Here is a 15,090-nt window from a genome sequence, read left to right as displayed (position 1 = left end):
TTCTGACATATAGTTAGGTATCACCCTTCGGACATGCAATCATGTACCATACTTTAGAATACGGTACTTTAAATCATTTTTGAACTGTAGTTAACTTATTTTACATTTTTCAAAATTATAGTAAACGTTATAGATTTTTTAATAACTGATATCCGGTTATGGTCGTACCATGTCGCCGTACACTGCATACCATTTGGAATTTTCTGACTTTCGTTTTTTATTTTATGGGGATTACCTAGAACTTAAAGCGACTTGTTAATCAATTACTATTATAGCCTGGGTTTTAGACCCTAAAAATTGCAAAAATGTACAGGCACTATACCATAATTTAGTAATAAAATAAGCACTAAAAACAGTCACGTGGATTCAACATTAAAGTGTAGATCCAGTCCCGATTAGCTTGTCTGTGAATAAAGTGGACTTAAGAACAAACTAACTCAAATGATTGTTTTATTTGAATTGCAGGTACTAGGCCAGAACCTGTCTGTATGAATATGCCTGGAGGAGTAACCCAATTCTGCGCAAGAATCTACGGAATAACGAAAAGAGGCCAGGCAGATAAGTACTTCAGGGCATGCCTTGGATTTGAAATCCGAGCTTTTGGCGACGTCGAATCTGGACTGCGAGTTTCATGCTTCAGGTTTGGACCCCAAGGCTTAGGTTTGGAACCTCCACCGCCCCTCCCTCCAGACCCTGTCCCTCCAGTTGCATCCCTAGGCGATTACGACTTCGTCGTGGGTGACTATGAGGATGATGTTGAAGAAGATGAGAACCAAGAAGCAGGCGGCCAGAATGAAGGAGGCAAACCCCAAGATTCTGAAAGTGAGGGAGGGTTCTTTTCAGACCTCTTTGGAGATGATGATGACGCCAAACCTGGGAACGATGACGATGATATATTCGACTTTGACATCTTCAGGGATGCTCCCAAACCATCACAGCAAGGACAGCAGACTGTGAAACGGCCAGGAACAGGCAAACTCTCGTTTTACTCTTCAAAGACCGCTCTTGATTCAGATGATAGTCATAATGGATCCAGTCAGCCGACAGTACAAGTTGTAGATGGAAGTGTACCAGAAAGAACTCCAAGTCAAAAAGATGAAGAAGGTCAAACTCAGGTACTGCTAGCAAGTGCCAACTCCACAGATATGGACACTGAAGATCACACCGAATCGCAGGCCGACAATGAGTATGAGAAGCGAAATAATCTAATAAACGAAGGGATTCCAGAGACAAAGGACATAAACAGGGAAATCCACACTGTACATTCCTCCGAGACAGAAGAATATGAGGAAGATGATTACGTAGAAGAAACGAACGATGATGGTAGCTCATCTAAAGTAATGGTGCTCCCACTTGACCAAGAGGATGGGAGTGATGAAGAACAGCTCGGTTCGGAGAACATACCTAAATACTAAATGTTGAAAGTGCAATATGTTAATTGTCACGTGCCAAAGATGCCTTATTCGCTATCACTATTCAATCACCAACCAATTTATTTATTTTTGTACATTCATATTATATGTATTTATATATTTATTGATTTTCTGTTACTATCTCTGATTTTCATGTAAATTATTTTAGTCAATAAATTGTTATAGTCGTTAACTTTATGTAACGTCATTTAAGTTTTGTTTTTATTTCAATGACGATACAAGAACATAGTTTAACGGCAATCTACAGGAAACAGTAACTAACATTTTGTGTTTTACAATATAGGAAATATATTTAAACATAAATATCCATTTCATGCAATAAATCTTCATCGAACATCAAGATGGAACTGAAACTTGAATGTTTATGTGTCCAAACGTGTTAACAATGTCCTTGTCTATTACTCCTGCTCATAGGTGGCGCCAAGATCTCCAGTGTTTCTGTCTCTTTAATATATTTATTTACCCTGTACATATTAACTCAGCTTATTGTTACTGCTAAAATTTCTTGTATGGCAGTAAGATAGCATTTGTGCTTAAATTATTGACTATTTGCATATTTTATATTCATGCAACTTTTTCGTTGTACAGTGGGCTCCATAAGAATGTAAATTGTCCATCACCACGTTTACTCCCTTTGTTTTATGCAATGAGTGCTTCAAGAATTGTGACAAAACATCAAACAATCGTCTTACAACCTCTGAACCACTATACGTAAAACTACAGTCCTTAAAAGTACGTAGCCTCCCCGATGGCGCAGTGGTAGCGTCGTTGTCTTGTAATCAAGGGGTCACGGGTTCGATACCCGGTGGAGGCACATAGTGGATCGGATCCCACTTTAAACTGTAGGTCCAGTCCCGATTAGCCTAACTGTGCATAAAGGGGACATAAAAAACCCCAAATCAATCAAATTAAAAATACGCAGGATGAAGAAAAAAACCAACGAAAATAGTCATGTACAATTTGTTGAGCAATACTTATGGATTCCACTGTACACACATTCTTTTAAGTATATTTTTGAAACTGAATAAGCAAAATGTATATAATTATAAAACCATTAATAGAATCAGTGAATATAAGTATTAATTTATGTAAACGACTAACCATATAAAACAGTGCGAGAAACTGCTTTTTATTGCTTTAAAATCGATGGTACAGTATGTAACATTGTTATTCGTACACATAGAATTTCCGAGCAAAAAAGTCATATCTACTAGTAAATATAATCATTTTCATATGTACCTGGAAATTAATGTTAATGAAGGTTTCAAAAACAAATGTCAATACAAATGAATGGCTTATTGCAGAAAGGGACCTGAGTCACATTTTTGAGGTATCGGAGTTACAACCTTTTCATCTCCACTGTCGCAAGCAGCATACTGCAGGGGGGCGCATTGAGGGTTGCAAAATTAACTATTCATTATGCTGAAAATGTGAGCCAACAACGGCACATTTCTTTCTTACACTATCAATATTATACGATTTTTCTTGTTTTTTCTCAGAATTGTGCAAAAGTGACTCAGGTCCCTTTCTGCAATAAGCCATTCAAATGTATGTTCAAAGTGTATAAACAGATCATATAATTTGTGTGAAAAGAGAAAAACACGCTGTTTCATGCAACATTGTTAATCGTACAGGCAAGAGTTTCAATCTTCCTCGCATACAGCGCCACCGCTATTTGGGCGATTTTTTTGCAGTTTGCAACTTCGTAACAAGTTTGAACATGCAGGCGCGCTCCCCGTCAAGCGGAATGCTGGCGTAGGCATTGTTGTAGGCCTATCGTCTATCTATCGGCGTGTTCGAAATGGGCAAGGTGAAGGAACTTAATTCCGATCTGAAGGATGTTATTATAAATTTGGCCCTTAGAGGTTATTCGTTAAGAAAAATTGGACAAACAGTCAATAAATCACTCTCCACAGTTCAATACATAGTAAACAAATTTAGAGAGGAAGGTTCAACACAGAATGTGCCGATAAAACCAAAGGAGAGACGGTTGAATAAACGTGATGAACGCTTTATTTTAAAAAGAGTGCGAGAAAACTCCCGACTAAATGTTCCTCAGTTACAACCGTTAGTAGAAAATATTGCTGGCAAGATGATGTCCGACAAACCGTCCGATGTGCCTGTGGAAGCATGCATATCATGGCAGAATACCACGAAAGATGCCGTATATAAATAAGGTAAATCGCAGGAATAGACTTTCATTTGCGAAAGAGCACATCCACAAGGACCAGGAATTTTGGGATAATGTCAAATGGTCTGACGAGTCCAAGATCAATATATACGGGTCAGATGAGATAAATAGGGTCTGGAGACAATCAAATAAAGACAAAGATCACATTAACACAGCTCCAACAGTTAAACACGGTGGTGGGTCATTAATGATTTGGGGCTGTATGTCGTCCAAAGGTGTTGGTACCATCCAGTTTATTGATGGTATCATGGATGCATATGTCTATTTGGACATATTGAAGAACAATGTAAAGCAGAGTGCCCAAAAAAAGAACATGCCGCCTATCTACAGATTCCAACAAGACAATGACAGTGCGCGAGTTAACATGAATTGGCTAATATGGAATAATGTGCCCACACTACTACAAACACCAGCTCAAAGTCCAGACTTAAATCCCATTGAGCATTTATGGGCAATTTTGAAGAGGCGAGTCCATAAAGCAGGTGTCAAGTCCAAACAAGAGTTGAAAACTGTTGTGCAAGCCGAGTGGAATAAAATAAGGTCTGAAACATGTCGGAAACTGCTTAATTCTATGAAGGTGTGAAGCAGCAATTAAAGCCAAAGGATGCGCATCAAAGTATTAGAACTGTCAGTCAATTTGCTCTGATATACTTTTTTCTTTTATATTATTAAGTGTACAAATAGAAAAGTTGTACAAATAATGGCATGTTTTTCTTTCAGTTTCATTTAATTTATTATTGTCATTAGTTATACAGAATTTGGGTAAGATTTTATGTTCCTAATGATATTAGTTATTCAATTGTGAAGAAACAATTTCAAAAGAGTGAATTTCCTTTCAGATATTGAAGATTTTCTTTGAAAATCCATGTGTACGAATAAGAATGTTACATACTGTATTTGAATAGGAATTATAAAAATTAGTTTATTACGCAAGGGCTGATCCAGACTGGATTAGACTGTGGACATGTGTATCGCCACCTAAGATAGGAAAGGAGATCATTTCGTTGCAATATGTACTAACATAAACTTGCTTTCTTGTATATCAGCCTCGACTATTATTTTTGTTGTTACTTTGAAGTAAAAAATAGAGGCTCCGCTGTGCTTTGCACCACGCCATGAGTGCATATAGGGGGTGCGGAGTTAGGGCCCCACACTTTCTTGATCGTGGCCGAAGGTGGGGATGATGTGATCAGCACCACGCCCCTGGCTGCCTTTACCCTCCAGAGTTTCCTCCAGGTACCCACTATATTCGACGCTGGGTGGACGCGGGAGCCGCTTGAACACATGGAAAAAATCCCGGATTACTTTGAACATAAAAATTGGGGGTGCGGAAGGTTGTGCTGACCTGAACACAAGGGGTGTACACCCCCACTGGGGCGGCCTACACTACGCTATTTTGCTTACAAATAAAGAGACGGAAGGGGGTTTCCTTCAATATCAGGACTTTTCCTTGTTTTTCGTTGCTTTCATGATCATATACTGCAATCTTTCAAATGTATATGTTTTCATGGACAATCGTGTGGTATACAGCTCATCCAATACAAGAACCACCTCGCAAATTCGCAGGCTCCAGTGAACAGTCATTTCTTTCTTTCTCTCGCTCCCCTTTGCTATTTACCAAGTGTCCCGTTTTATCATATATATATCTTCCCTCCCTTAGTTCGTTGTCAACAGCGTTAAATAGTTTCGGTGCGTACTGGTTTCTCCTTCATGATGATACAAACACTTGGCACACATTTTGGCAACGCAGGGGCAAGATTACATGCTAAGCAGCTGACTGCATTGTAAACTCTCCCTGGTCTTGCTTAGGATTGACAACAGCGCCACAGGGGGTTTCTCATCTCGACCATCTCAGTTAATCTGTGCCTAGAACAGCGGGGGGGGGGGGGATCTTACCTCTGAGCAAATATATACAGTGTACTCCTGTCGAAAGATGATCTGGATCAAAGAATTCCTTGCAAATTTTATGAAGAAGGTCCTTCTTTCACACTATTTGTACATGTATTACTATTTTCTTACAATAATGCATAATATTTACTATAAGAACATGGTACTTTTAAGTTTCATTGTTAGTAATCGTAAATAAGAAGGTCACACAGAAATAGAAAAGGACATGTTCATATCATTTCGTTTCATGTTATGACTATTTTAATACAATCAGAAAACAATGTCTTCCGTAGAAGCACATTGAGAAGATACTATTTCAAGGTTTTAAAAAGCGCCCATTACATTTTCGTGAAGCGGTAAAATTTTATCAGGAGAATGCATTTACTGGAACCAAGGTTGAGAATTATCTGTGAACACGATTAGGAATTGCCATTTGCGGAAAATTCACCACCATTTCAGATACACTTACGACCAAGGCCAACAGCAGGTTCTGCATATATATAAGAGAAGTTTTTTCAGTGATACACTAAATTTCTTACTTTGGAGAACAACCACTTGATTCAAGTGCTGGTAAGCGAATAGACATTAGGAGAGGTAAAGAAACTGTGTCTTGAAATACTGTACATATATTTCTGGGATGATACACTATCCCACATGTAAATGATGTAAAATTATGTTTCATCATTTGGAACAGGGTGGCTACTCACCGGGAATTCCTTGAATTTTTCTCTGAAGACGTGAAAAATTGCAACTTTTATTAATCCAGATCCCATTGAATTTATACATATTGATAAATTCCCTGAGGTAGGTTTCACAGTTTAATTTTTATTATTATCGGGGAAGGAAAAAAAAGCTACGTGGAAAATAAAACTGAATTCTCTCAACCCGTTTACTTTTTTAGTGTCCTTTGCAGAACAATATCTGACACGCTAGGTATGATATCTTGAAAATGATTAGGTAGTCTGAAATTCTTATACAATTAACAATGTTTCTTAGATTAGAATATGAACCGTAACATTTGCGACTTGTGTTTGTAGATGTACCGTATTTCTAGCCTGAGTATGTGAAGTGGCAAATGTAAACTCCTCACCTTAAATATTTTGAATATATCTATACCGTTTAATTTAATTATATATTTTTTTAACACACTGGAATCACAAACTATATTGTTAATATATTTGTGTGTGTGGGTGGTGAGAGGCGGTAATACGTAAGTTAAAATAGAGAAAACATGTGCTCGTAGCCTTGAATTTTTTAAAAATTCACCTTGAAAACCGGGAATTATACTTGAATTTTATCATGGTTCTGGAGTGGCCAACCTGTGTAAGTGTTTCGTATAAATAGTTTGCCAGTCTAGATGGTTTTAGTTATAACCATGTCTGGGCCTTCTTCAAAGGATGCTTTGAGCTTGAGTCGGTACAGGTAGATGTCAGTTTAAAACCTTGCAACGCCGTCAACTTCTCTACCATTTGTGAGGACTTCTTTTTTTCAGTTAGAAGAGGGACGCAAGGTCATTACCTTACATCCGTTGAAGATGTAGAGATAGCCCAATCACGATAGTGACTTGAAGTTAAAAATGTAAACTGAATCCGCGAAGGAACCAATAGAAGTTATACAAGGGTAAAGATGGACCGAATGCAGGGTGAAAAATCTGGTTAATCCAAATATTTAGAAGGAACACATGTTTATCCTACTTATGAAATGAAGATTTCACTTGCACATCAGTTTGATAACATAAAAGCTCGTTATTCTTATTAAACGCTTTGAATATGTGAGAGACTTTCATTCTTTCTTTGCGTGCAGCCTCCAGGATGCTTTAGCCTGCAAATGTTGGTTTCCAAGACTTGCAGCGAGCAAGAGAAATTCTTATTTGAACATCTCACACCCTCCACTCAACCTTCTCGATGTAGGGGGAGCAAAGCAGCACTTACGTCTGGTAGCTACAGACACGTTGTCCTCTCCATGGAATCCCTTTTCCTCTCAAGATGAGTTGTAGAGTTGTAGAGTTGTAGAGTTGCAGTATTATAGTTCAAGATGAAGAAAAAATTTAACTCACTCCCTCTACCTGTCTAAAAAATCATCAACACACTTGCTTCGGACAAATGCTGTCACACAACGTACAGCTTGGTGCTTGTTGTTGACATTCAATTCTCAGAACTATTTGAATAGTATTGCATTCCGCAAATTCCCAATATTTTCAAATTCATTTAATTTTCTTTAACCAGTACCCCTGAACTGCCACAGTAATTCTATGTTTAGAAAATAATATATTTATCTCGTAAATGATGTGTATTAGCAATGATTCTTATAATGAAGAACATTTTTGATTGTGAGTTAACCAAGAAAACCGGGACATTTTCGTATAACGACTGCAGTTCGAAAAAGTCGGGACAACAATTAAAAAGAATGGATTGCCCCGTTTAAATTGGATCGTCTCTGGTAGCATTGCAACAATGGTTATAAAACTGAAATCATCAAATGTTGCAGAATGCAATCTTCTGGAGCTGGCCTCTCTCTCTACAAACAATCCATTTATTTATGCTGGGACAAAATCGAAATTCTTACAAAACCTGAATATCGCCAATGTTTTTTGGTAGGTTTTTATAGGTCCACGTTACAACATTTCATGGTTCGTTGGGGGTTGGGGTGGACCCATGCCCCCCCCCCGTACTTAGGTACGGGCCTCTATCAAGTAAACATAGGCTATATGAAATAAATATGGAAAAATGTTTAACTGAAAAAGATTATTTCTCGTCAAGGTGAGAAAATTGTTAGTTAAAAATACCATACAAGAGCTATTATAGAAAGTACTTCCACATAAAATAACGTGTACTACCACATACTGTACATACATGTAGCCTACTACAATAGTCATCTAAATACTTTTTGAAAATATTAGCTTTTCTGCTATTTTTGCATAATCGCCAAGAGGAGGATAGGTGATGTAATGATAAAGGGACACTCGCAAAGAACAGCCATGCCTGGATTCGAACCCGGGACCCCTGTCGTGTTAGTGCTCTGTGATAACAACTCCGCCACGAAGAGAGAGAGGGAAAAATTATCATGAGCTTTATACATATGTTGTCTGTTTTGCAGATAGTGCAACCTACAAAACAGGATGAAATTCTACCAAGATCAAGGAGGATTCGTTGTTTTACTGCTACTTATGCTATGTGTGCAAATCGAGAGTAAACAACACGGAAAAGCGCTAGAGTTTATTGAAACTGGAAACAATGGTATGTATGTGAATGATTCCACAATCATACGTATTTTTATTTAATGTATTTTCCAAAGGAAAACCCTCATGGTGGAAAACGATCCTCGGTTTTTGTGATATCAATGGATTGTATATGCCTTTTGATAGACGTTTTGTCCCGTTTATTTTCAAAGCAAGCTTAAGAAAGAAAAACATGTAGACAGACTATCAAATGTGAGCCATAATTTGGTAAATAACACTAAAATCTGGAAAGACGCCATCAACCTCCCTTTTATTTTGAAGTACAGTATCATCTGACACTAAACGCATGGCCATGAAATTAGGTGGGTGGCAGAAGTTCGAGCTGTCGCCACGTCGGAGCACAATCCCGTGTGTTCGGAGGTTTAAGAGAATGAAAGATCACGTTGTAGAGTTGGTCCTTGTAATCCATGCGATACAAACTGAGAGTATTTGTTCGAAAGGTCAGGGATGACAATTGTATGTCCCAGAGAGAGAGAGAGAGAGAGAGAGAGAGAGAGAGAGAGAGGCAACTAGGCAACGCAGCCCGATTGACGTTGCCACACAGTGTGCTGGAACGAGCGACTTTTCTCCCGCTCTCGCTTTCTTTTCCCATATGTGGCACCAGCGCAATTCTGCCCAGCCGCCAATTTTCATGGCCGTGAATTTAGTTGATAAAATGAGCGAAGGGAGTGTCATTGGACAAATTGGTGGTTACGAAATCCAGTGAATTTTCTGGTATTCAAGTCAAATAGATATGTGTGGTTTAAATTGTTTTACATACTTGCATTGTGGTCTCTGTTCAAAAGCATTCACATTGCAGGTTACTTTATTGTACTTAATGTTCTAAAGGTTTCGTGCATAGCGAATTTATTATAAAGTGTCAAACTGTGAACACTTAGAACTTATTCAGCTAGTTCTAACTTGTATACTTTCTCTTTTGAAACATGTGACCAGTATTAATATATTAATGCTTTGTCTTAAGTTATTTCATTGTATTTATTAAGGTAACTGGAATTTGGTTGTATTTTCGCTCTTCACTTCCGTATGCAAAGAGGATGTAGCGCATTATAGGTAGTAATATTACTTTTGAAAAATTAAGGAAGATTGCTAAAATTGAACAAGCTTAGTCAAAGTTTCCTTTGAAATCGATTTATATGAACCAGTACGGAATGCAATGATTTACAGGCATTTTCTGACAATTAATTTTTTTTTCTTTCCTCACGTACGTGCATATTTGGACATTGCTACCAAATTACCGGTCACATTCACCATACGTATATTCACTTTTTCCTAGCCCCGAAAGGTGTTACTTTATTATGAGAGCTAGTTCACTCAGATTCCATGTTCTCATCAGCTCTTCAAAATGCCAGTTCTGGAAGGTAGGGAGGAAGAGCGGTTTGGGGGGGTGAGAGAACCGCTGTTTCTCTATTATATTAACATGTGTTATTGGTATATGAGGAATAAATTCAATAGGCTTGCATATACTTTCTTGTTTTTCCAATGAATGCGTTACGCCCTCTGTCAGGGAAATGCTGTGGAAGAAAATATATTTTGTAATTGGCTATGGTCATACTTTCAAATTCATACTTTGTATGTGTTTCTGTTCTGCCCATCATGCCGATAGGTGTCGGGGTACCCCGTTCTGTCCATCTCATCCACTCTTCTCGACCTAGGCTCATACTTTTTATCTTCTTCGTTTCGATTCAAATTTTCTAATCTATTCCCCCATGTTTTTTCTCTCTGCCTCTTCCTACTCGGCGTAGGACGTGACGATGGCGACCCCATCGCCCAGTAGGAAACCACTGGAACTAGCCACACGAGTACTGGCGGGAAAACCAAAACTATTGAGATTGGGACGAAATGCCCAACTCCACCTCAAGACCGGAGGATACCACCAGGGAGCACACCCAGACATAGCACCCTGCTCCACGTCGGGTATCAATGTATTCAAATGGAAATTAGAACCCTCGGACTGCATTCATTCTCGCACATAGTTCACATTTTAAAGTAGCTGTGTGAGAAAACTATTAATAAGAAATTTATGTTACTGTTATGACATTTTTGTTAAAATTTTATGTCAAAAGTGTCTTCATTTTACATATTTTGATGATTTTAGGTCATATGAGTCCAAGTTCTACTTATATAATAATTACTGGTGTTTATTATTTGAACAGCAACACGTTGACGTATTGATTTTCAACATTTCAGAATCAAATGTGATTTCACACAACAGGCCAATGAATCACACTGGTTTCAACAATTTGAGGATCCAAATTCAACAATTTGAATCGCCGTGCTCATGTGAAAACTTAACTTGTAGCTGCTGCTTCAGTATTCCGATTGGATTTATCATCAGTCGAAATTGTATGTATTATTGTAATTTTCTTTAACCTTTGCGTAAAACATAACTACTTACTGAAACAACGGAACAACCAGTGCTTCAAAGTCAAAGTTGAATCCAGCCACTTTCCTCCAGGGATATCAGGCATAGGCTTCAAATTATAATACTAATGAAACAATACTAATATTTTTAAATTGTCCCTTATTTATGATATGTAATTAAATTAAGTGTAATTCGGTATAATTAAATATCATTTTAAGAATGTGATCATGAGAATCATTGTAATAATATTATAGCATACAATAATTTACATTTACAGAAAACTAGACTTTCCACTGTATAACTGTGGATAAAACCCTCTGTGAGTTCCTCGTCCCCCTCAGTTGATACCTTTCCGCAAGCTTGAAGCATATTCTGATCTATTCTATTTCTTAATTTAGCAGTTATCAAAAACGAGCGATAATTTAAATTTGTTTATTATTTTGACTTTAATTAGAAAGAGTAGTGAAACAATGCTTATTACAACAAAAATGCCAAAAATGTACGTTCTAAGATAAATTAAAGTAAATGAAAGTCGAACTGAACATGGTTGCCAAATTCCTTAGCTATTGTCCGAATGTTCTGGCAGGTGAAATTTTCGAGGGAACTTTTAAAATTTCAGGGTGGATTCCTTCCCCCGGGCCATCCTCTGAATTCATCACTGTTCTAAGTACTGCTTAGAAAATTGTTTTTCGTGATAGAAACACTAATGTTTTTCGCTTGGAAACTTAAGAAAAAGTTGACAGTCACTTTAGAAAATTTGAACGAGCACAGGGTCATATTTGGACATCAAATATTCAATATTTCAGTTTTTCTTCGTTACTTACATATCTTTGCAGATCTAGTGTAATCTGTCGCATAATATACTTATCGTTTTATAAATTTGCATGGGAAACTGGCAACATTTTCATTGCCAAAGAGTTCGGCTTATCTTAATAAATTAATATGTATTTGGAACTTCATGTTACTGAACTTGGGGAGTAATGATTTAACCTTCTATTATTTTTTCATAATCGAGAGGGATTTACCATAAGGCTATCCTAGGTTACAGCCTAGGGTTTCAAGTCCAGGGGGCCGCACAAAAATGAGACGCTGAAGGGGCAGAAGTGATGAAGACCATCCACTATTAAAATTCCTTACTATTTTAATAATAGAAAAATAAAACATACAAAGTCCTTTTGCTTGTCCATTTCATGAAAGAGTTTCTACAGTTTAAGTAACTTCTTACATTATAAATCCTATTTTCAAAGGTCACGTATAACAGTGCTCAAATATAAATAACTGTTCCTTGAAGAAACTAATGTAAACATTTTGAATGACAACAATTAGAAGTCAAGATATTGACGGTTGAAATAAACATCCTTGTTTCTCAGTTCGCGGCCAGTGTGGCTACCGTAATGTAGTGTCGGTTTCTTTTCCTTTGGTGCAAGTGCGGCATTAGCGTTGTGTTACGAAATACATAGTGCAAGTGCCGATAAAAAAAGAAAACGAAGTTTAATGAATAATTTTTAATCAGATGTGTGTCTATTCTAAAGTTCACAACTATTATTAATGCAGAGCATGCAGTTAGTGAAAGTGAAGTACCATGATAACAAAACTGTTAATAAAAATATTAATGATAATGATAATGTCGGCAGGGCCGAAAACAACGGATAGCCTAGGGGCGCAAATTTTATAAATCCTCGCCTGCTCATAATAGACTGTTTTAACCATATCACAACTACATCAGTATGAATTGACTTCACATAAAATTATTCCCAAAAATATATCTTAGTCTTCTTGTTCTCTATTGCAATGGTAACATGGAGACTTAGATAATTACTTTCAGTTTCAGGTTGTTTCAACATCACATACGACCCGGACAAATACTACATTAATATAGACGCTGTGATAAACGGAGAGTCCATCTATCATACCAATTTCTCAGGTACGTGAAACATGTGTTCTACTTTTAAAAATATAGTTTGTTTTAAAATCAGAACTGTGTGTGTGCGCATATGTATGTATGTATTCAAAGTAATGAGCCAAGTGATTTTACTCAAAGTCAGAAACCACTATTTTTATTCTACCTATGAGACCTTGTTGTTACTTTTCCACATAACATCCAAATCGGTCACTACATTTGCACCACCGTAACGGCAGGTGAAAAATGTCACCCTTGTAGAGGAGTCCGTTTCGGTACGACGTAACCACCGGTGGACCTCATCCTTCACCTCGTCATCGTTGTCAAACTTGGTACCGAATGGTAAAGTGGGAGTCGAATCACTGTTACAATGGTCTCAACCGGGAATATCTTTAATATTTATAGGATTAGTTATTTATATATATATATATATATATATTTTCAATGGTTATTAATTATAGTGGTTCTTATATAGAGGGGGATTATAACTAAATCGGTTTAGAGATAGAATCCGGAACCCGTCCGGAAGGTGGTGGGGTGCCGAGGGCGAGGGCAAGGGGACCCACGTTGGTTGGTTAGTCGCTCCAATTGTGACTTCCCTTTAGTGGCGTATTTAAGGAGGGTGATATTGGACTTAGGCCCTCTCGTAATGTACTAGAAAGAAACCATTGTTATTTTAATCATCTAAAGGGGATTTATTTCGTAAGGCACTGTACTTATGCATATAGAGGTGTAAAACTCATTCACTCATAACCATTATTTAAATAAAATAGACCTTAAAATAAATTTATAATGTACAAACACGGCAAGTTTCACATTCCATTACAGTTTCGGATCCTCCACGAATGTGTGTGCCTATTCCAAACTTTCCGGTAGTAACTCCCTGCTTGCGATTCTCTAACATACACACTTCTGGAACTAACATCTATTTTTGCACAACCATGGAGGTTGATGTCATCTTTGGGACAGGGCCTACTGTGAACTTTGGCTGCATGAAAGTGGGAGCCGACGGACTGGTCGTTGCCCCTCCCAAGGACGAAGGGCTTTGGTCTCTGATGAACCTCGAATGACGTCGTCAGACGAAGCTGAACTGTGCAGATGGTGGAATTCAATGAATATTTTAATAAACGGTTCACTTTCACAAGGTTTGGATTATGTTACACTTTATGATATTCGCTTTAATAAAAGGAAAGCAGATCGCAAGTTTGTAAAAAAAAAAATCATTAGAATGTACCTAAATCAATAAATATTTTACAATGAACATTACCTGTCTCAAAATCCTTAAATAATTCTTAAGTTAAAAACTGAATCAATAAGTTGGAGATGCTTGGAACCTAGATACATAGATATTTCATTGCTTGCATATTCTTGAAGAAACTGATCAATTGGGCTAGTTTATTTTCAAAAAGAGTCTATAGACACTGGGTAACGCAGTATTTTGGGAGCGGGGGGGAGGGGGCTGTAATTTTCGAGGTAAGGTGGAATAGTTGGAATTGGAATTGTTGTTTAAAGTCAACTTTTTGCACGGATAGGCTAATCTCGACTGGACTTACAGTTTAAAGTGTGATCCGATCCACTGTGCAATGTACCTCCCTTCGGTATCGAATCCAGAACCGATTGATTGCAAGATGACGATGTTACCACTACGCCATCAGCGAGGCCGTGAAGGTGCTGTGCATAGCTACGTTTCTGGAGGGGTATACAATAAAATATTTCGAATATTCGAAACTTTTGACTCCATTAAAATTGTACTCAAATACAAAAATTGTGGTCGGAGGTTATTTTAAGGGGGGTTTGAAATGTGTATGAAGTCACCCATGTGTATTTCTTACGCCTCTGAAGACAATTTGTCACATTGACTAGAGGATCTGTTGAATGGTCTTCTTTGTCTTCTTCCATTGTAGCTTTCGCAAGAAATGACCTGTCCTGCTCCTGGTCATCTCTAGAGTACTGGGTGGCTGCTCGAGGGAGAGAATCGCTCCTACTATTAATGCTACCAATATAAAGTTGCAGAACTGAAAACGGTAAAGCAAGAAATGGTTGTATCCCAACAACACCTCTTCTAGATTCGATACAATG

At 37.6% G+C, this 15,090-nt stretch overlaps 2 protein-coding genes across 3 annotated transcripts in view; both read left to right on the top strand.

Annotated features, from left to right (window-relative positions):
- Positions 1-1,581, top strand: part of LOC145995001 (uncharacterized) — a 48,164-nt gene extending 46,583 nt beyond the window's left edge. The window contains exon 6 of the mRNA XM_083131533.1: positions 466-1,581. Coding sequence (XP_082987659.1) covers positions 466-1,415 — 950 coding nt within the window. The 3' untranslated portion in view covers positions 1,416-1,581. The remainder of the gene's footprint in view (positions 1-465) is intronic.
- A 4,439-nt stretch (positions 1,582-6,020) lies between these two features.
- LOC145995203 (uncharacterized) lies at positions 6,021-14,220 on the top strand. Of its 2 annotated transcripts, none has more exons than XM_083131763.1 (5): positions 6,021-6,081; positions 8,608-8,747; positions 10,937-11,092; positions 12,937-13,035; positions 13,840-14,220. In XM_083131763.1, exons 2-5 carry the CDS (start codon positions 8,630-8,632, stop codon positions 14,079-14,081), a joined length of 615 nt encoding a protein of 204 aa, XP_082987889.1. In that variant the 5' UTR covers positions 6,021-6,081; positions 8,608-8,629; the 3' UTR covers positions 14,082-14,220. The 2 variants fall into 2 exon arrangements, with proteins under 2 accessions (XP_082987889.1, XP_082987890.1); XM_083131764.1 differs by having other exon boundaries at positions 6,066-6,105.
- The last annotated feature ends 870 nt before the right edge of the window (positions 14,221-15,090 follow it).

This window comes from Lepisma saccharinum, chromosome 11, assembly GCF_977018435.1.
Source record: "Lepisma saccharinum chromosome 11, izLepSacc3.1, whole genome shotgun sequence".
Classification (NCBI taxonomy): Eukaryota; Metazoa; Arthropoda; class Insecta; order Zygentoma; family Lepismatidae; genus Lepisma; species Lepisma saccharinum.
The sequence above is the reverse complement of the archived record's forward strand: the minus strand, read 5'-3'. Positions and strand labels throughout refer to the sequence as shown.

Excerpts from the sequence above, each read along its gene's own strand:
- LOC145995203 (XM_083131763.1), top strand. The coding sequence starts at position 8,630 with ATGAAATTCTACCAAGATCAAGGAGGATTCGTTGTTTTACTGCTACTT. Across the intron at positions 8,748-10,936 it reads TATTGAAACTGGAAACAATG|AATCAAATGTGATTTCACAC; the intron begins GTATGTATGTGA and ends TCAACATTTCAG. Across the intron at positions 11,093-12,936 it reads ATTTATCATCAGTCGAAATT|TTTCAGGTTGTTTCAACATC; the intron begins GTATGTATTATT and ends AATTACTTTCAG.